Source organism: Haliotis cracherodii, unplaced genomic scaffold (genome assembly GCF_022045235.1).
Source record: "Haliotis cracherodii isolate W230 unplaced genomic scaffold, xgHalCrac1.p SCAF_5, whole genome shotgun sequence".
In the NCBI taxonomy this organism is placed as follows: Eukaryota; Metazoa; Mollusca; class Gastropoda; order Lepetellida; family Haliotidae; genus Haliotis; species Haliotis cracherodii.
The window spans coordinates 28,210,238-28,233,784 of NW_027266308.1; the positions used below are offsets into that span (position 1 = coordinate 28,210,238).

The 23,547-nt window shown below is 39.5% G+C and overlaps 1 protein-coding gene across 5 annotated transcripts in view; it reads right to left on the reverse strand.

The window, feature by feature from the left end:
- Window positions 1–23,547, reverse strand: part of LOC139444397 (HEAT repeat-containing protein 5B-like) — a 127,396-nt gene that overhangs the window by 30,960 nt on the left and 72,889 nt on the right. For all 5 annotated transcript variants that reach the window (XM_071225365.1, XM_071225361.1, XM_071225363.1 and 2 more), the window contains exons 6-9: window positions 13,680–13,851; window positions 12,685–12,839; window positions 3,085–3,334; window positions 2,435–2,587 (exon numbers count right to left, since the gene is read on the reverse strand). In XM_071225365.1, coding sequence (XP_071081466.1) covers window positions 2,435–2,587; window positions 3,085–3,334; window positions 12,685–12,839; window positions 13,680–13,851 — 730 coding nt within the window. The remainder of the gene's footprint in view (window positions 1–2,434; window positions 2,588–3,084; window positions 3,335–12,684; window positions 12,840–13,679; window positions 13,852–23,547) is intronic.

Below are 23,547 nucleotides of genomic sequence, written 5' to 3' on the forward strand. Positions count from 1 at the left end.
CAGATAAGCAATTTCTTATACCGGTAATGAGTGAGCGAGAGTTTGGTTTAACGCTGTTTTGAATGAACCGATGATGCTAAATGGGATATTATGCATCAGAAAACAGACATTTATCTTTTTCAGAATATTATCATTTTGATAAAGTCCTGATAGATCGGCAAAGAATAGAAAGTTGGCATGACGCTATCAGAGCAGCGCTCCTTCTGGGCACAGTCCCAAGCAATGTCGGATACAGCTGATATCACCTCATCAGAGGAGATAACTTTACTTTACACATAACTCATGAATTTTAAGGCTGGAGACAGACAATTCCTATTTCTTTTCTATTTTCCTTGGCTATCTCTGTCAATATGATGACAACAACAGGGCCAGCGGATGATCAGTTACCCGCCAGGATGTAAATGACAGGGGAGATAAGCCATGTCAGCTATTAATTGTAACATCAGAGCCAGGGCATTTCAGATATCGAGGAGATTGCAGTGAGGGATCTCTTTCTCAAATAAGAAAAACAAAGTTCTTGTGATACATGCCATCCTATTTCAACCTCTTCTGCATGTTTTGGCAATGGATGATTAGAAATGGCGAAGAAAGTGGGCAAATGAAATGCATAATTTAATGGTGAACTGTGGACACTAACCGTACCCAAACTTTTCTCATATTTTTTGGTTAGTCTGTTTTTGTTTGTTTTTGATGTTGTTAGTTTGGAAGGGGGTTGTTTGACAAAAATAAGTATCATAAAGGGTTTCAGACAGCTTCATGTTCTTGGACATTAACTGATTGTCAACCACACAATAGGGATACAATGACAAGCTTCAACCAAGTCAGCAAGCCTGACCATCCAGTCCTGTTCGTCACCTCTTACAAGCAATGTCGCCTTTAACAGCAAGCATGGGTTGCTGAAGACAATTATATCCCAGATCTTCATGGGTCGTCTTATACTCCACACACCAAGAGGTAAACCAGCTTTCTAAAGGTAAAGAGTTAGCAGCAGCAATGTCTGAAGGGTTTAGTTTGGTTTGTTTACTCTTGTTCCCTGGCAATTATTCTAACTGCTTTCTCCAAGAGGACAAGGAACCTATAGCCATGTCTAACTTGTTCGTAATTTACATGAACACAACTATGTGATAACATCACAAGATATATTCCCCTTAACTGATAAGTGTAAATTGAAAGTCAGCAATATTTCTGCTGTTATCAGCATGATTATTGACCCAGCAGTCATCAGACAACACAGTGTTGTCTCAGTCTGATAAGGCAGGCCTGCTAATGCCTCTAAACGATGCTATGACAAACACTAAATGTTCTCCATCCAGCAATCACAATAAACTAAGTCAGATAGGATCCTAGATTGAATGAAGTGTCTGGAGGGGACTGCTCTGAAAATGTCCAGATAAACCAATCAATGGCTTCCCTCCCATGTTAGTTTTCCAATGAGTGAGTGAATCGGGTTTAACGCCACTTTTTACAGTATTCCAGTTATATCATGGCGTGTCAGCTTAATGTGGGAGGAAAGCCCGAAGTGATGCAGGCGTTTACCACTTCGGTGAAACCCATGTGCACAGATATGGTGCTGACAAACCTAGAAACATAATCGGGGCGAACGGGGATTCGAACCCATAATCATTGGTTTCTGGCGTGCCCAAGGGACGCAACTCTGCACAGCGAATCGTGGAACCTTAGACGAAGGTCCTTATAACATACATGACACTCAGTGACTACTGACAGTCACACATCACCCATCTTTTCTTCCTTTTGTTGTTGTTGTTGTTGTTGTTGTTGTTGAATGCCATACTCAGCAATATTCCAGCTATATGACAGCGGTCTGTAAATAATCAAGTCTGGACCACACAATCCAGTGATTGACATCATGAGCATCAATCCAAGCAATTGGGATACGATGACATGCATCAACCAAGTCAGCGAGTCTGACCTCCTGATGCCGTTTGTCACCTTTCGGTCCCTTTTTACGGCAAGCATGGGTTGTTGAAGAGCTATTCTACCCTGGATCTTCATGGGTCAAATGTGATCACAGTGGTTATGAAACACATGTCTCACCCATGGACACAATTAGGCTGGCTTAACTCACATCCAGGCATGAACTTTACCGATAATATCCCTCTCAACTGACTAATCTATCTAATTTAGTGTGAGTATCCTTATTCAAGCTTTAAAAAGTTGAATTGCTAAACTAGCAAGCTGCCTGATGTAAGTTTGTGGCCCTCCGTTGTTGCTTCAGTCACAAGTTGATTGACTGAACTGCCATCATAACATATGCCCTAACTGGAGCAGGTTCAGCAAGACTGAATGAACTGCCATAAAGGAAAATCATGTCCCATGACTTACCAAACCTGGAAGCATGTCCCACGACAGCAACAGGTTCAAGGACAAGTAGCAAAGACAACGCTGTTATAGATAAAAGCATAATGTCCCTCACCTGTAGCGGGTTCAGCAACAAGTGGACTTGCTGAGCTGCCCAGCCTGAGCACCAGGCTGCCGAGTTCATGCAGAGCACATACCAACACATGCTGACTGGCGGTGAGGTCCGCGCCCTGGGACTTCCCTTCCGCAGCGTCGATGGTAGCTTCACCTGAACACAGAATTGTCTTGAGATGAAAAGTGAATTTGACTAAATTTGGTACAATTGCAAACATTCAGAAAGCATCCTATATGTGGTGAGAGATGTTCCTCCTCCCTCCCTCGCTATAATAACATCTTAGTTAACACAATATTAGAAAGTACATTCAAGAGAACGAAAGGAACAATGAGAGCGAGTTAATGTTGTTTCACTTTTTAGTCACCACTATTCCAGCCATATTACAACTACCCATAAATAACCAAGTCTGGGCCCAGCAAACCAGTGGTTGATATCATGACCAACAATGACACATCATCAGCCAGGTTACAAATTATCACCAGCCATCTTCATTTTAGCTGGTTTTATGAAACATGGGGATCTTTTGTCCAAGAATCCTCACAGGAAAATTCCTTTACAAAGAAAGTTCGAGAGTCAAGAGAATATTATCATTCACTCATGCTTGTCATTGGGCTCCAGCACATTATAACTAACAGAGTAAACTGTCTTACCAACTGAGTTCATTTGCTTGATGATGATCTGACATATTTCTTTGGCCGCGGCGATCTGTGCCTTCTCTCCCAGCATGCCCCCAATGGCGGAGCGGATGATGAAGAGGACACACTTTCTGGCGTACACAGCGTCTACGTGGGACGGAGTGGCCCGTGGGTTGGCCACCACCTCCAGGATGTGGTTCAGGAAGATGGAGATGTTCCTCTCCAGCCACAGACCACCCATACACTTGATGAACTCAACGTACGCCTGCAAACACATTCACAACTGGGTCACAATCTTGGGACAGAAGGTTATGGCATTGAGTATAACTTAACAATATAAGATAGCTACGCGCCAAATCGCAAAGAACCATGAAGAATAAAGTGTGGTTTACTTCACGATTAAACACTGTTCTATAATGACGTCATTTCTGGAGATTCGAACATACAATTGCAACTTGATGACGTCGTATATTGGACAACATTATTTTTTTAAACCCAGTTTGGGACCTGTCATCACTTATCATGGCAAGTTAACAGATGTATCTCATTCAGACCCTGTAACAAAAAATATCCAAAAACTCTCAGGCAACTCTAGATTTCTTCAGTTACAGTTTTTTTAAATGAACAGATTCTCGGTGATCCTTCCAATTACATATCAAAAGAAAGTTTACACTTTTTGGAATATTCTTAAAATATTTAGGACTAAATGCTGAGGAAAGCCCAAAGTGATGAAAGTCATTGATACCTTCCACATTAGTGAAAGTTGACTATCAGTGATACGAGACAGAATGAACAATTAGAAACATTGGTGAGTGAGTGAATGTTGTTTTATGCTGCATTCAGCAATATCCAGCTGTAATGCAATAGCCAATAGATTATGAAGCCTGGGCTAGCAGATCAGAGGTTGACAGCATAAAGCAACAGTCAGCACTAATGGTACAATGTCACCCAGACAGCCAGGACACACATTCCAACCACTGATGTTCGCGGGGACCCATACCGCCAACAATCCCCACACAGTACACATGTCAACCAATAGGTAGCCATTCTGACCACAGCTGAAGACTACTTGCTATGACTAAGACTGGAGTGCAGTTTGTTTCATAATTATCTGCACACAAAACAGCAGTGTCTTGTTCATAGCTCACCTGGCTCAGTCCCTGAACCATATTATTTTCCATTCTGCCTAACAGTAATGCTATACTCATAAATGAAACAAGTCTAGATTTTGCAAAGATTTTGAAACTCCCATCTCCCTGGGGCTCCTTTTCAATTAAAATGAAGTTGCTTGTTTCTATCAAACTTATATATTTTAGAGACTAAGTGTAAGTCTATGTTGATACATATCTGTATTTATCCTGGAAGCCTCATCCTATTAAATCAGCATTGAAATCTACTGTAAACTTTCAAATATCCCTTGGCTTTTGCATTTTTAAACACAGGTTCACACATGTTGGCCTCAAACTGTCAAGTCTATTTACAATTTTGACAGGAATCTCAATAAACTTTGACCTTTCAAGTGTAACAACATAATAACGATATTTCACAACAATAAGCAAAAGCTAAGTGACAACTCTCATAATATCTGGGGGCAAGGGGACTGCCACCAGGTGTAAACTGATCGCTGTGAGAACATGCCACAGCAAACTAAACCTTCCAACATGACAGCAAGCGGTTTTCATTCAGGCCAGACATTTTTACACATTGCTGACATAGATTATCGCTGGTACAAGTACGTCCATATGTCTGTAGGAACATTAAAGGTTGACAAAACTCAAGGGTCTGTCAATCATTTTCAGTCTAGAAAATGTAATTAATGTGAACCGGAGACATTGTCTGTGTCATTAAGATAAATGTTTATTGTTAACGAGGTAGGAGATATAAAAGATCCTAAATCACTTGCTACAACTGTCGGTATGGCTGACCCTACTTGTCCCCCACCGTGATAGTGCTGGAAAATTGCTGAAAGTGGCATAAACTATACTCACTCCCTCCCTCCCTTCAATAGGGTTAGAAATTAATTAATATTATCACTAGACAGCAGAATTTACCTGCTAGAGAGTTGCCATCTACCTAATGGTAAAAATTATAGTCTATAACATTTTAGTGGTATTAAAAGACATTATTAGAGTTACACTCAGGCCGCAACCTCAACTGCGCACTTCCTACTGTGCACCAGCCTGCACGTGCATCACATGCTGATGTCACCCCCACAGCCCAGTCCCTCAGTAGCTGGGTGTGCTTGCATCACTTCCTACTCTGCACCAGCCTGCACGTGCATCACATGCTGGTGTCAACCCCACAGCCCAGTCCCTCAGTAGCTGGGTGTGCTTGCATCACTTCCTACTGTGCACCAGCCTGCACGTGCATCACATGCTGGTGTCACCCCTACAGCCCAGTCCCTCAGTAGCTGGGTGTGCTTGCATCACTTCCTACTGTGCACCAGCCTGCACGTGCATCACATGCTGGTGTCACCCCTACAGCCCAGTCCCTCAGTAGCTGGGTGTGCTTGCATCACTTCCTACTGTGCACCAGCCTGCACGTGCATCACATGCTGGTGTCACCCCCACAGCCCAGTCCCTCAGTAGCTGGGTGTGCTTGCATCACTTCCTACTGTGCACCAGCCTGCACGTGCATCACATGCTGGTGTCACCCCCACAGCCCAGTCCCTCAGTAGCTGGGTGTGCTTGCATCACTTCCTAAAGGAGGTGTAAGTTAACCTTTCATCACGAGATATGGTATTTAGACATGTATTCATCATGAACAAGATATGCAGGCCTTTGCACTATAATTATAATAAACACTGCGGTCACGATATATATTGTATAATTATCATTGTACCGATGTATACAAGCCTTGGGTTATAAGAGGTAAAAAGAATGAAATATTAGCCATATGAAACTCTGTTACACTTTATAAGCTATAATTTTTATCTACTTAATTTATACAGGGTAAACCTTCATAATATTCTCATGCAGCATATATTACCGGTAATTAATTATGTTTAAACCTAATTCAACATGTCCTAGAAGTACCAATTGACCCTTGTTTTTTTCACACACTCATGAATGTGTGTCATTCCACAAGACCTATGGAATCTATAATAAGGAAAGTCTAGGATTACTAATGTGATCGGTGGTAAAGGTTTAAAGGTTCTTTCAATGTATTCAATCGAAAATGTTTTGTTATACAGTTCATTTTGAGTTGATTTTTACTTCACAATGAATTGGATCTTAATTTCTTGTCATTTCAACATATATAGACATTTATACTTCAGTTATATTATTGACATAATAAGCACCCAGGGCGCTCTCAAAATTAGAAATAGGGGGCTCTTATTAGAATATTATTTTGGTGAAAAAACAACAGAGTTGAAAGATTGTAAATTTTGTGGTTTATGCTGACAGCCTGATATGTTTATATACGACAGATGCATTTTTCCAGAATTTAATTTCACATAATTAACGATGCATATAACACACATATATTACACGAATAAATAAGTCTTGTGTAGATTGATCAATCGCAAGGGGTGCTAATTGGGATTGTTCACTAGCCAATATATTAGCAAATATTACTGGGGGCGCTAATTACATTGAATACGGTACTTTAAATACACCCTCAATTTCTTTTAAGTACTATCTTAAAAGATCTTTGCAATCTTATTTTATTAATCACCCAATTTGTGTGATAAAGACAAAATGATAGTGATGATTTTGTTATACAAATATTTATGTTATCTTTCATTCTATTTTATTGTCATTTTACCTCATAAATACTGACTAGATAAAGATTTATTTTATCTACTGCTATAATTACTATGTACATGGTGCCGTTAATTTTGGAAAAGAGACACATATCTGAATACATCAGAACAGCCAAACAGAAGCTAATAACAGACACATTACATCTGCATTAAACAAATCCCCCTGGTCCTATTGTTCTCCCCTCCACTGCCCCCCAACCTTTGCTCACCCCACCCCCAGGTCAAGCACCTGCCCCGATGACCTGCAGTCTCCTCTTGTATCTACCCATCATCACTTTGATGAGCTGGAGATGTTATGCCAACCTACTCCACCTTCCCATAATGCTTCAATTGACCCTTGGCCTTTCTATGTGACCGAATCATATGGCGATCAGCTGGCACTGGTTCATCAAAGACCTATTTCCATCATCACCAATCTCCCACAATCTCTGTGAGCACTACACTTCTCTCACTGTAAATAACAGCTCTCACCTGAGGTTTGTGTCTTATAGAACTCTGGGGAATACTGACCACATCAGTAACAATGTACATTACCATGAAGTATCAGATATGTCAGATGTTCACAGAAAACCAATTCAGAATTCTGGTATCTACAACGAAAACCAAATTATTTTTCAGTGAATTTATTTCTTTTTGAAATAGTTTCCCTGTTTACATTCATTTGCCTTTTCACATTTGTAAAAAGAAAATGTTAGGGGTAATTTTGCCTTACTTGACTGATACGCAACCAAAAAGGAGTGTAGACATGGGGCCTGACGTCATAAAAAGACCAAAATAAATTCATGGCCTTAAGACTACTCAGCAATATGACGGCAGTCTGAAAATAATGAAGTCTAGACCAGACATTCCAGTGATTGACATCATGAGCATTGATCCACGCAATTGAAATCGATGAAATGCATCATCTAAGTCAGCGAGCCTGACCACCCAATCCCGTTAGTCGCCTCTTACGACAAGCATAGTCGCCTTTTACGACAAGCATGGGTTGCTGAAGACCTATTCTACCCGGGATCTTCACGGGTCTACAGGAGTCTGTATAAAACCTAGTCTGTACCAGGTAGACTAGTGGTTGATTGCGCGATGACAAACCAGCCAGATTACACACTGCAACCTATCCATCCTACTTCATTGTCTCTGATGACAAGCAAGCGTGCTGATGGACCTCAAATCCCCACAGGAACAAAAACACTTTGAACTTTCCTAAAAACACATTTGCACACAATCAGCTGTATCAAAGCATGTTTCTATTTTCACCCCCACACAATCCAGACCTGTGTTCAAGCTGCGGCAATTACCATGTTGGCATGAGGAAATTTGTTTCCTATCAAATAAGTAAAGTTTGTACAGGGACAAAGCTTCAGTGTGCGTCTGTGAGTCATTCCACCAACATGGGCAGCTCATATCAGACCATATGAATCACCAACATACCAGGACCATTTTTATGAAGAGAGCCATTTGTAGAAAATTACAGGCCATATAATGTCACTTGACTACACACCCAAAGGGAGCAAGTTCTTGCAGCAAACAATGATAAAGCTAAATTCCCAGTGACTTTATAAGAAGCTAAATATCTTGAGAAGAGCTGACTTTTCCGTACATATGCTAGTACTTTATCTGGGGTAGAATAGGGCTTCAGCAACCCACGCTTGTTGAAAAAGGTGACTATGCTTGTTTTATAGGTGACCAACTGGATCGGGTGGTCAGACTCGCTGACTTGGTTGATGCATGTCATCATAACCCATTAGAATGGATCAATGTTCATGATGTCAATCACTGGATTGTGTTGTCCAGACCCGATTATTTACAGACTGTTGTCATATAGCTGGAATATTGCTGAGTATGGCGTTAACAACAAACAAATCAAGCAAGTGATAGAGTCAGTTCCTTGATGAAGATACTAGCCTCTGTACCGAAAAATTGCATTTATAAGACACAGAATCTGTAATGAAACACCAAATCTCTCCTCACCAGCTGTCAACTATGTCTTCATTAGAACTACTATTTCTGATTTGCCACTTACAGATATTAAGAACAAATACCCAGTGCTAGTGAAGGCTTGTCAATTTATGCACTTATCTTAAGAGCTAGTGACCACATAGCCACAACTGGACCTATAAGATATTTCACTAGACCTTCATCACCAACACACATTAGCCTACTCGTGTTGTTTTGTCATCAAAAGCATGAAAGTATCTGTGTATATTTTTTATGAAACCTGTCAAGTTGTTAGTACCAGATAGATGAGGTCAGTCTTGCAGGAGGTCATCAGAGTGAGTCATGGTCTATATTGTCCAGATACGAAGACCCAAGTCACAGACTTAGTTGTCCTGATGATCACATGCCTGGCATCATCAATACAGCAACTGTCACCACAAATCCCTCATTCAGTATTTCTCTTTTTTTTGGTCTGTTTCTTGTTCAAACCGCAAAATATTCTAGCCATATGGCGGCTGTCTGCAAATAGTTAATTTTGAACCAGACAATCCAGTGATTAATATTAGTGTCTGGGTAAGTTGACACGCAATCCACAAAGTCACTGAGTCTGACCACCCGATCTATTAAGCAACTTCTTACGACAAGCATAGGTTGCTTGGGACCATTTCTAGCCCCGGAATCCCCAAGGAATCCTTAATTTAGAAAGTCATTACATACCAGATGATGTTCAGGGGAATCACTATGCCCTAATCTCTTATTTGACTATCTCTATTATTTTGCAAGAGAACAGTCCGTTTGGTAACTAAGTTCTTGTTACTTATCCAGCATATATTAAGGTGACAATTACGCCTTCATTTGAACATGATGTACTATTGCTCTTTCGGCCAAATATACGAATAAACTGTTTGTCTGTATGTCTGTCTGACTATGCCCTAACATAAGTGACTGAAAAATTAGTTTTAGATGTTAAATGTTTAATTTTGTTATTAGTTTCTTTAATCACTTTACTGATTTGTCTGTTTAATAATAAAATTACTTGTCTGTAGACCCAAAAAATAGTTTTTAAAAATCTGTACCGAAACTCATCCATGTTTATAATCAAAATAAAATTATCTGGCACACTTTCAACAGGTAATCCCTTTGTTCTATGCTAACAGTTGGAAGGCAGGTGCCCTAACTTGGCAAGGACTGTGCTAAGTCATTAAGCATATCACTTGCACAAACAAGCAATGTTTATATAGTTTCTGCATGGCATCCTGCAGTAGCCATCATAGTGGCAAGCACCTAGCCAACACAGGCAGTTGTCACTTTGAACATGCTCCAAGATGAAGTGTAAACAAAGCAGGTACTTCATCAGGTGCAAGACTCAGCCACCAGTGTGTGAAATCCAGTAACGATCTGTATGAAAGAGGTCACAAAACCTCCACAGCATATTAAACAATTAAATTTCCCAACATTTCAGTCGATTCCAACATGCATAAAACATAGATGTGATCTTCCTGGAAACTCTGCTTGTTAGGTGTGGAGTCCTACTTGGATGTAGCTACCAAAACAAGTTTGAATATTTACTTAAATATTCTTTGTTGACAGTGATTTCTTAGTCTGTATTCCCCCAAGCCAAGGATGATTTATAAATATTTTTATTATTCCTTCACAAGTGAGAATTTTTGTCTTGATGGATAAATCATATCCACAGACTCAGAATTTTAAACATGTGAAAGAAATATTTCATTTCAAGACAGTAATAATTTTCTTGTCAACTGTTAATTTTTTCTGTAAGTACATATACATGTAGTAACAACTTCAGTGTTAATCATATTGGAAGGGAATTTTTTAGCCTCACTGCCATTTCATTCAAAGTAATCCTTGAAAGAAATTGTGTTTCATTACATTAATTTTCATATCGGTTCCAACCAAAATCTAAAAAAGATCACTTCAAGAAAGCATTGTCTGTCATCTAACCATAAAACAGTAAGTTTTACAAACTGTATTGTAAACCAAGCACATAAAACTAAAGGCCTAAGCCTCCCCTAAACATCTGATATAAAGGTTGTATACATGTGGTGCCCTCCCCCTCACGTTATAGCTGTGGACATGTGGTTCTCATATCTGGCACCAGTACATAAGTATTGAATTACCCCAGGTGATACAGACCTATATCTGCCTATCAGGTCTTACATTAGTGGTTTTGGTGTGTGCTATTAGCTTTCTTACTTTCAGTTATATAACTGTTGTTTCACATTCCAACCTACATTGCTATGCTACTTCCATTAGACCAAACATTATAATTTTATATCTCATGCATTTATTCCAGCTTTTCCACTAAAGGTCGGTCGAAATAATTCTTTATTTATTATTTATATGAAAGTCATTATGCTGTGTAGTTAAACTACAGGTTGCCTCTTGAATCACTGATAGTGATGTATATACTATATGTATAACATTTAATATTGTGTAAGAGAGCCTATATTAATAGCAGGTGACATAAAAAATACATATTTTTATGTTAAATATATTACTTAGGCTTGCTGCTTTTCAGTAGGGTGGCAGGCCTGTGAAACAAAAAAATAAAAAAAATGTGTGGCCTTAGATGATTCAATAAGTTGAGCTTAATGCTGCTTTAACTAGTATTTCAGTTCTTTCAATGTTTTTGCTAAACGCTGGAAGAAAACCCAAACTGACACCACAAAGATGTTTACAACCTTCTTGAAACCCATACACACTAGGATCCTGACACCACTAAGGGAGACAACACGACACATCAAATTTCCACACATTTGACCACTGAACCACCTGCGCTCTCCCCTGACTGAATACAACCCGAGGTCCCCAACTTCAAAGTGATGCCGGTGTATGATCTCCCCCTTGTTCCTGCCTCAGAAGCCAGCCCAACAAGTTGAAGAGAAGCCTCAAGCACAATTGGCCACCATCCAACAATAAGCATCCAGCCATGAATGTCGACTAGACAACCCTGAACCTAATCAAGCTAACTGATGTATTTATTAGAAGGTACCACACACCTACCCCTTGTGATCATACATAATAAACACTGCCGTGTACACCTCCAAGAAACACAAACCAGGGATTATATGGTAATTATGTCCCAGGTTCCTTGATAACACTACACGTGCTGCTGTTGTATTGCAGTTATTTCTCTGTTCTATGCCTGACAAGGGCTATCTTGATGTATCAGTTATGAGAAAGTTATTTGTGGGATTTTCACATTGCCATGAAATACCTACCATACATTATAGACTGAACAAGATCTTCAACAAGCTATAACTATAGTGTCAGTGTGTAAACAGTGATGTAGGGATCTTGTTTATTACATCTTCAGTCAAGGTTTACAAAACCTGAGATTATCAAAATATGGTACCCTACAAGTAAGTGTTTTTTGAAGGTGTTTTAATGAGAAACTGTACTTTGTGTTGAGTGAGTGAGTAAGTATGGTTTTACACCACTTTTATCAATATTCCAGCAATATCAAGAGGGGGGAAACCAGAAATGGGCTTCACACATTGTACCCATGTTGGGAATCGAACCCGGGTCTTCGGCGTTACGAGCGAATGCTTTAACCACAAGGCTCCCCGACCACCCCTCACATTGTGTTGAGGTTAAGCATCTAGCTTTATTTATTTACTTAGTGACATCAATACGTATCTATTTATTTTTTTATCTATCCATTTTATCAAACTTTCGACAACAAAATAATTGTCCCTGTAAGCCTGTGTGTGAAATGAATACAATGGTGTACAATCCAAAATCTTGTCTCCGTGTTGTTTTTATATTTTGGAATTTACATGTAAGGTAAAGGAGCTAATCCCACCTAGATGATGTGAACAAGGAAGACATTGTTTTATAAACAATACAGTCAGGGAAACAGTGTGACACAGTGTGACACAGTGTAGACTTACGTGGGTGACTCCGACCCGTATCTCCCTGTTGACACTGCCAGTGCCCTTGATCATCTCTCCGGCAGTAGACCCCTTCAGGAAGCCAATCCCCCCTCGAAGGAACCCCGCTGCTAGTATGTTTAGCACATCCATCAACTTTACTGATCGCCCTCTCACTGAAATAAAAATATAATGTTGTAGAGCATATCATCAAAAAGTACTAAAATGACCCAAAACACTGGTGTACATACATATACATAACCTAGGGTGAGTTGGGACTTACATATTATGCTATATACTGGTGAGAGAGTTTCGTTTGGCGCTGCTTTAAGCAATATTCCAGCAATATCATGTGAGGCTTCAACAGAATGGGCTTAACACATTGTACCCAAGTGGGGAATCGAACCCAGGTCTACGGCATGACGAGCGCATGCTTTAACCATTAAGGCTACCCCACCATCCCACTGTATACTGGTAATACAGGTGAGGTGAAATGGAGTTTAACATAGCATCCAAGAGTGGGTCCTAGAGTAGGTATGGATGATGTCTCCCCCAGCAAGATTCCAGCCATATCAATGAAAGGACACCTATACTTGGCTTCACACATTGTACCATGTGAAGAATAAAACCCGGGACTTCCATGTGACAAGAAACACTTTACCCAATTGGCTACCCAACTGTCCCATATTGCTAAGGGAAGAACGAAAGCATCTTATTTTGTCACATTGTCATTAACAAATTACAAACATTCAACATTTAAGCTTTACTGCTCTTTGTGTAGAACTGTTTAACTGAATGAGTATTGTTTTACGCCGCTTTTCGCAATATTTCAGCAATATCACGGCATGGGGACACCAGATATGGGCTTCACACATTATACCCATGTCAGGAATCGAACCCGAGTCTTTGGCGTGATGAGTGAACGCTTTAACCACTAGGCTACCCGACCGCCCCAACTGTTAAACTGAGACAGGTTGTCATTCCTGCATGGTTGCATGGTTGCATGGTTGAGCTACCTTGTGGTTGTCGAGGAGCTTGTGCTGTGGCCATCAGGTTGCCGAGGAGCTTTGCAACAGCACAGCGGGTGTCATAGTTGGAGCCATCGAGTGCTCGGAAACAAAGGGAGGCCACTGTTTCCAGCTCGTTGGTGTACATAAAGGGAGCCTCATTGACTAGTTGATACATGCACTGAAACAAAAAACAGATGAATACAACATCGGTTATAGTTTGGTGGTCGGTGGTATTTGATGCACTAAACACCTGCTAGCATTGTTTTATAGCAACTTTCAATCTGATAACATTAAAAAAATATGATGTAAATAATCAGGCCTGGACCAGAAAATCCAGTGATTAAGAACGTAAGCATCAATACATGCAGATAGGATACGATGACACACAATCAACCAAGTCACTGAGTCTGACCACCTGACCCATTTAGGCACCTCTTATGACATGCATAGGTTCCTGGGGACCAATTTGAACCCAAAATCCTCACGGGTAGTCGGCTTAGTGTGGGAGGAAATTCCACATGTACTCATACCAATGAGGCAAAATCTCCGAGCATGTGTATGGTGCTGACAAATCAAGGAAGATAATGAGGGTAAATCTGGGATTCAAACCACGGGTCAGCAGATCCAACAGATGTACACAACACTGTTAATTCAAATACATGTATTCCTATTAGCAAATTCTGCTTTAAATTCTCTGTTTATCTACACAGAATGAGTGTCAGACAAATTGACCTTGTGTATATATATATTACTCAAAAGAAGTTAAGGATCAGCCAATTTCTTTTTATATATTAAGTTTAGTAACACGAAAGAATTGGGTGACCCTTACAATGTTTTTTGAGTTGTATATATTTACATTATTGCCCATTATTCTTATTGCAATATTCATATCTAATCATTCTGGTCTGGAATATTTCTTGGGTATTGCTTTAAGAATATTCTTTATTCCTGAACTGTTTTTAAACATTTAATAAAAGCATAATACCGGATGTGGACAACACAGAGTGGGTGTACATGCTACCACAGGCGGCATATCTAGGAAATGAAGCATCGTTCACCAGGAATGTGTATACATAATGGCCCCGCCAGACTGGGCTCTGATTCACACTAGCCACATGTTTGTATGTGTGCAGACTATAAATACACATACAGGAAGACTCCTCGATAAATAAACATCATTTCATCACAATTACAAGCACAGCACATCCACATTTCGATAACCTCGGAGTGGACGGACCAGAGAGATGTGACTCCCAATGATCAGTTCAAGACAAATACACCATGGTGGATGAAGCCTACAGGGCTCATCTAATTGAAACCACCTAGAACAGGCATACCAACAAACATATACTGAGGTTGTGGATGTGGAGGGGACATACTTTAATGTCTTACTGAGCAAGATGGAGAAACAATAAGAAGTATAGATCACTATATTAACTTGGCACAGTTACACTGCTGGGATCATGGGGGATGTATGTAAACAAGAGGCTTCTATTCTGTAAGCTTACTCAGATTTGGGGTAGGCTAACGCTTGGTTTCTGAGAATATATAATTTTGATATATATTTTTTTCTATTTTTGATAGAAATGAACTTTAAATTGAAAAAGAGACTCAGTGAGATAGGAGAGAGAACCTGTGGAAAATCTAGACTTGCTTCATTTAGGTCTATATCATCACAGTTAAGGCTAGGAGGAAGGGAAATAAATACAGTTCAGGGACGGTGAGACTGACTAAACTTCCAAGTAGAACCTTGGCTTTTATACTTCCTTAAAGAAACACGCTATCACAGAATAAAAACATCATTTCAATAGATACACCTCCCCACCAATTATTTTCACAAACTAACACATTACACTAAATTTCAATTCCCTGCTGAATGCAACAAGACCTGCAATACTGAATGTGAATCCCTAACCTTTCTTGCTAGCCTTTTTACCAAAGATGCTAATACTGGAATTATCCAAGATCCCAAATATTCCATTTTTTTTTTGTAGCTTTCAGTATCTTCCATCAGTCACCTAGACTAACATTTAGTATATGAAATCTTACATTACACAATACCCTTCTTGACTCTAAAACTAAAAAAAATAGATTTTCCCTATGCTGATTTAGAGCTAGCTAGAGCTGGCTAGACTCGCTTTTGTGTACGTTTCTAGATTGCATTGTTTTTCATAAAATAAATATATTCCACAGTCCTGGTGCAGACTATCAGTCACCAACCTTGTTTAAACTATGATAAAAATAATGTGTATATCCTGTCTGAAAACCATAGCCAGGATTTATTTTGACTCATTGTATGTTATTGAAATTTTTCAGGAATATTTTCGTTGACCATCATATGTTTACGCTCATCGTTTCGATCAGAATATAAACAAATTATCAACCTCAAACTCAGCAAACTTCTTTGTTACACTATGATGAAACATAGAATTCAACATTTTTACAGAACCTGATTGTTTGTTATTTCCCCTTTCAACAGGCCTTTAAGCATCTTATCACGCCAATCTCATCTTGCTGAGTCAGCAATCCAACACTGAAGACAACAAACCCTCTCCACCAATATAGCAACCTGTAGCATCAAACAGGAAACACTGGCAGAGGAATACCAGCTGGTAATCTCTGTCCCAACTATCTCCCGTTCTCATCTCTTATGTTCTGTCCCGTTCTGCTCACTTTCATTTCATGCATATTCCCTGTCCTCCATTGTGGCACTGTGTTAGCCCCAGAACACACGATACCATAAAAGTAGAAAACATGCCAAGATTGGTGAAACTTTTATTCACTGAATGACATCCACTGTGCCTTTGAAGATATTTTTACTGAAGTTGCTATGTATGATTTACCATCGAAACGTCTCCACAAGACAGGTGTGTGAGATATTGCACCACCTGATGGAGCGCGATGCAGCGAGTCAGTGGGGAGCATCATGGTGTACGGTGCATGTCAGCTGTAATTAGCAGCACCAACACACTGCATGTAGGCCTCTTATAGCTGGTTGCAGATGTAGGCCTGTTATAGCTAGTTGCTGACGTAGGCCTCTTATAGCTTGATGCAGATGTAGGCCTCTTGTAGCTAGTTGCAGACGTAGGCGTCTTATAGCTAGTTGCAGACATAGGCCTCTTAAAGCTAGTTGCAGACATAGGCCTCTCATAACCAGTTGCAGACATAGGCCTCTTAAAGCTAGTTGCAGACATAGGCCTCTCATAACCAGTTGCAGACGTAGGCCTCTTGTAGCTAGTTGCAGACGTAGGCGTCTCATAGCCAGTTGCAAACGTGGGCCTCATATAGCCAGTTGTAGACATAGGCCTCTTATAGCTAGTTGCAAACGTGGGACTCATATAGCCAGTTGTAGACATAGGCCTCTTATAGCTAGTTGCAAACGTGGGCCTCATATAGCCAGTTGTAGACATAGGCCTCTTATAGCTAGTTGCAAACGTGGGCCTCATATAGCCAGTTGTAGACATAGGCCTCTTATAGCTAGTTGCAAACGTGGGCCTCATATAGCCAGTTGTAGACATAGGCCTCTTATAGCTAGTTGCAGATGTGGGCCTCATATAGCTTGTTACAGACATAGGCCACTTATAGCTAGTTACAGACATAGGCCTCTTATAGCTATTCTGCTAGTCTAAATGGTTTAAAGTTATGGGTAAATGTCTAATAATTGTTTGACACATTGGAGTTAGCTCATGGTATAGAGTCCAATGAATTTTATCATTTCTCAATAGTCAGCAGTACATTAATTAATATTGGTTGACTGTGCAATCTGGTTTAGTACAAGCATATTATTCAGGAAGTGACCTTTTAAGTAATATTGGCAGTCACAGACAACAGTTTAATCACCTTCTCTAACAGGAATGAGGTACTCAAATTCATTCTGGTCTAAGATGCAAAAATGTTTTTAAAAAGGACAATTGTAAGAGGAGATATTACACTGGCTTACCAATATTTCACAATATTAGGAGACACCAAAAATTATCTTCAAACATTATACCAATGTGGAGAATGAAACAAACGTTTTGGCATGACAATCCAATGATTTAACCACTAAGCTAACTTGCTGGCAGAAGGTTAAAAAAAAGATCAGACTTAAACAGGCACTGTTCATCTTCAGGCTCCAATGTAAACCATGGATAACTAAGCCATAACACTTCAGACACTTCTGCCAAACAATTGGATGTTATTTCTGTGAGAAAAAAGTTGATATATAATTGCTTTAGGAAAAACACATCAGTGAAACGTGACTCTAGAAGCAACACACACACATGAGATGTCCATGCAACTCCTGAATTCATCCTGTCAGTATCTTCCTGCGTTCTCTGTCAGAAGACAAATACACATCTCCACAGAACTCATACACACAATATGACACCAACTTCCATCTAACAAATATACATCTTTGGATTGTGTCCAAGTGCAACAAAATGGTACTCTAAAAAGGTTTAAGTCTGGTCTTGAAACATCCAAATACATAATTTGTCTCAAGCCAACATCAACACAGATCTCGTCAGGGACGTAAACACAGCTGCATCACCGTGCACAGATTGATAAAACTAAGACAAACTAAATAATTAAGATTTACACAACATATTCTACTGATTATTACTGTTATTGGGATTCAAATGTGGGAATCAAACACAGGACTTAACTGTGACAAGCCACCACTTAACCACTAGGCTATCCTACTGTCCTGTTTTGCCTAGAAAAGTATGAAAGTAGTCTGTCTCACAGTCCCTGAACCATATTATTTTCCCTTCTATCCAGCCCTTACTGTAGTGCTATAGGCCTTAATGAAGCAAGTCTAGATTTCTACAGGTTCTGAATCTCCAATCTCCCTGGGCTCCTTTTCAATTTGAAAGTAGCTGCTTCTTTCTATCAACATTTATTATTTTACAGAGACTAAGCCTTAGTCTTGTATGACAGGTTTGATAACAGTTACCGCTTTCTTGTTTCCAAAAGAGTGTTAGAATGATTGAATAATGATTAATGCCAGAAATATTATTGTCACAATATGGCTAAAATATTTCTGATGCCAGTTTAATGATTGAATAATGACTAATTCGAGAAATATAATTGTCACAATATGACTGAAGTATTTCTGATTAGCGTTTATGTACCAGTTCGGTTACTATCAGCAATACAACTGCCTGAAGACGCATGGCAGCCTGTAGTATACAGTCAAGTATGGAGCTACAAACCAGAGGTCAACAGTGTGAGCACCTGTCTGTACCAGGGTTTCATTCACAAAATGGTAGTTGCCATGCAAGAGCTATCCCTGCTCACCAACCATAATGGCCACCCAATGTTCATTGGGTCACCGCGTAACAAGCACACCATACTGGGATTGATGGTACCCTGGAATACCTAGATGATAAATACCTGGGTATCATTAGACAAATAGTTACTCTGTCGAGGTCAAGGACAAGGACCCGACCCCTGAGGTGGTCTGACTTGACCGAGGCCACAGACCGTTCAGACCAAAGAAGGGGTCGCTGGCCGAGGTGAATCGTGAAATGTTGGTATCTTGTTTTCTATCAGACGAGTCAATATTCATGAAGTGACATGTCACTACTGATCATGTGACTGGTCAATATTTGAGTGTCAGTCAAATGATTTTGGGGTCAACATTCAAATGTATTTTTTCGTCATGTGGTACGGATTACCCATAGGATTGCAAGATTCTTAACAGAGGAATAAGAAAAAAAGGTGCTTATCAACCTATCCTATACTCAACATCCCTTGTTAGTGTCACTCTCGGCAATCTGGGGTGGGATCTCATGCTTGTTGAGATGTGTTAGAGATCAGGATTGTGTAGTTACAACGTTTGCACGGGCTCACTGTGTGACATTGCACCATGGCAGTGCTCATGATTCAAGTTTAGAAATTAATGTTTATTTTCACTTGTCACAAAAAAATGCTCTGCAGAGAGTTAACATCTACTTAATTTTAAAGTGATAGTCCACCAGGAAATGTCATTAGTCTTTGGACACGTCACCATAAACACAGCTGGAATCTTGCTGATCCCAGCAGCAAACAACACTCACTCACTCACTCACTCACTCACTCACTCACTCACTCACACTCACTCACTCACTCACTCACTCACACATGCGATAACCACTGGTCTGTCTGCCCTAGCTTCCATGTCATTGCTGTAAAAGTACTGACAGCAACATTCATCCACTCACATTACCAGCACATAGCATATGTCATTATCTCTGAAGATATGATATTCTGTATTTAACGCAAGCCTGGTGCATGTATATAAGGTTATGGCTATTTCTGCAACAGGTGGTAGAAATGATGTACACTGTTTCAGTAACGTTATCTGAACACGATCCTACACATGGCCATGTCTAACAAGCAGGTATTTTATCAGTAATGTCTGATGTATGGAGGTTCTGGAGGACTAGTTACAACAGGTGGTTCCAGTCATATCAGTGTCAACATAGGAACATATACGAGAAATTAAATGCTTATATGATATCTCCTTCATGTTTGGAGAGATAGTAGCAGCTATATATCCTACTTCAGTTACCTCCCTTATCTTGGTGGAGAGTGTTCTGAAACAATCCCACAAACATACCTCTCTTCAGTGGCAAGTTGACTGAGGAACATTCACCCTACACCTGACTGAGCAGTAGCAGACAGAATTTATCATGTCCTAAAGTTCGAAATACCTCAGCTTATTTTTAATCAGTTTTTCAACACTCAGTGACCCAAGTACAGTTTATCACAAACAAAGATGGACTCCCTTCATAAAGACATTCTGTACTTCAAGACATTTAAACTGCACTCAACATGGCAGACGGCTGCAGTTAAATGTATTATCAATCTGACAATCCAATGAGGTTACATCAAAGTTTAAGATCGAGACCCGCTTATCTCCTGTGATGAGCAAGGCTCCCTCCTTGCTTCTAAAAGTTTGCTATATTGCTCAATTACTGGCTTGTGTGATAAGAGCCTGTGTGCTAGCACTCCTCTATTGTGGAAGAAAATGAGACAATTCTGATGACCTCAAGAAATCTTAATTGATAATTCAAACAATATAATTGGTTGGTAGAGCTTGATAAAATACTGCAGAACAAATGATGGAAGAGATTCCGTGCATTTTGTTGGCTTACCAAGTAATTTTTTGTTTGTTAATGCTTCCATACACCGAAAGAAATAGGCCACTCTACCTAACGACAACTGTTTCCTGATTGGCTGATCAGGGATAGAAATAAACTTAAAAGCTTCACTAGCCCGGGTAAAAATATATTGTCCCTGTAAAGTTGAAACAATGGAGCAATTTTGAAATTTGTACTAGCCCACAGAAATTTATACTAGCCCCAGGCTAACAGGCTAGTGTTAATTTCTAACCCTGCTCAAAACAGAATGGGCAGGCCATGTGTTGCATTACTGCGATGAATGAGGTTCCTTATTTTGTATTATTGTCTAATGTTAATGACTGTTTTGCATTAATGATTAAGTAAGCAGTCTATGAAGTTATTATTGAAGACATACATATGTATAAGAATGGACTCCAACATGATTTCACATTCATGGAGTTTGTGTACCTACAGAAACTAAAAATATTGAAGTCAATTCATCATTAAACCCGTGAAGATCTGGATTAGAATAGTTCTTCAGCCACCCATGCTTGGCGTAAAAGGCGACCATGCTTGTCGTTAGAGGCAACTAATGGGATCGGGTGGTCAGGTTCGCTGACTTGGCTGATGCATGTCATCGTATCTCAATTGCGTGGATCGATGCTCATGATGTCAATCACTGGATTGTCTGTTCCAGATTCGATTATTTACAGACTGCTGTCATATAGCTGGAATATTGCTGAGTGTGACAACAAATAAACAAACAAATCTTAATTGAACAGCAAACACATAGTGAAACAGATGTAAGTCCTAGTATGGAAGAAAGTTTCATCAAATCTTCTAATATGGTCACAGGCTATCATTTCATGGGCTACCATGAGCAGAACTTACTAAACAGTAAAAGAATTCACTAGACTCTGGAATTGTATTAGTGTAGTGGCTAAAGTGCAGACTGAAGTCTGGTTTCAACAAGATAAAGATGGGCATCAGTCAGTACAAAAGTCTCCATCATGATACAACATATCATCAATCAACTGCTGAAAAAGTAACCAAAACAGCGTCAGATCTTCCATTGAGAAAAATAGTGACTACAAACAACTTTTCCAGATCATGTTCATACCCTCTCATCCTCATCTATCAAACAACCTACAGCTTCATTTCAAATCACAGATTTGATTTGTTGTCATCCGAGAACATAAACTCAATTCTCGATCCTATGTGAAAGCCCTATCAGTTTTCTGAATGGAATCCAATTCAATTGTCAATGTCGTAAGTAGTTCCTTAGAGTGTGTCAGCTCTGCTAGCAGAAGACATAAATACCCTCTAAATCAACCCCAAAGACACTACCCAGAGGACCAGACTAGGTCTGCTACAATGTAATTACTAACAGCCTCTGATTGGTTTGTTCACTCATCCAGGTATCTGCAGATCGCAACAGCTCACGATATTTTACCCTGGAACCCGGAATCTGATCGATCCTGATGGAATCAATAATACAACTTCCGCTCATCATCAATCCATCGGAAACAACCCAACTTTCTGCAATAAAACTGTGTCTGCTGGACCACAATCCAATGTCTTATAACCACTAAAGCAGCTTAGTGAGTCAAGTTCTTTTTTAGCTGAAGCCTGATCAATGATCTCAATTTTGTTATTCATCAGCCAGAATCTCGAAGTTCCGTTTTCCATCACACATCAACGGTGATGATACTGATATGGGCTGGACTTTTCACATGTTATTACTTGTGTGGTTTTGTCCACTGGTTAAAAAATCAATTACAGATGAGAGATAACAATCCTACACAAATATATGAGCATTGCAAGAAATAGTGGTATTTTAGATTTGTCTGTGAATTTGGAATTATTGTTCCTATCTATAATATTAAAGATCACAATTGATAGGACAGTTCATCAAAATAAAACATAGATTATCTTCATATTCTACCTTCTGTTGTGACAGCAGATGTCATCCTTCCATGGAGTGATAGGTCTGGGATATGTATTCAAATGGCATTATTTCAAAGTCTCTTTGAATGTTTTGGGTCAGCAATCAATATGGGGTCAGTTTAGCAATGAGAAACTGGAATACCAAAAACCCAAAGGACCAGTAACTCAAAGTCACTTGTTATCTACCACTGCTAGTCCTCAGAAGTGCCACCATCTTGAAACCAAAACATTCGTAGTATTGGTATGTGACTGTTCTCTTACATTCTTGATCAATGCTATTGCCTGATCCATGCCGATCACAGTCTCCATCACCTACACTATCCTTTTATCTGGAAGCTAGGGCCTTATAAAACATTTAGTTGGTTTACGAGAAAGACCAACAAAGAAGAACTGAAATCAAAAATAAAATAAAATGACTTTTGATAAATTATATTTTGGTCAACGCTTCGGTGAAATGAAAAAACAACAACCATAAAACAAGAGATTTTATCACCACTGTTTTGTAAGAAATGGTGAGTAATACTTATAAACATCTCTATGCTAACAAAAAAGTCCTATTGAATTATCTTTCGGAATCGTTACCAAGGTAGCAATATTAATCTTGAATATTAAAAGTATTTATCAACACCTACAAAGAATTTTCTTAACCACCTAACAAAAAATAAATGGCCTAGTGACAAATTATTAGCACAAGTAAAATGATGAAAAACTCTCCTCCTGTTGTCAGGTAGCAATTTCACTTTTCAACATGAAACAACTTAGTAAACTTAAGTCTGGCAAACTCTCAACAACTTGCATCCTCTTCTGCTACGTTGGTGGGTGAAAAGCCATAGCAGACA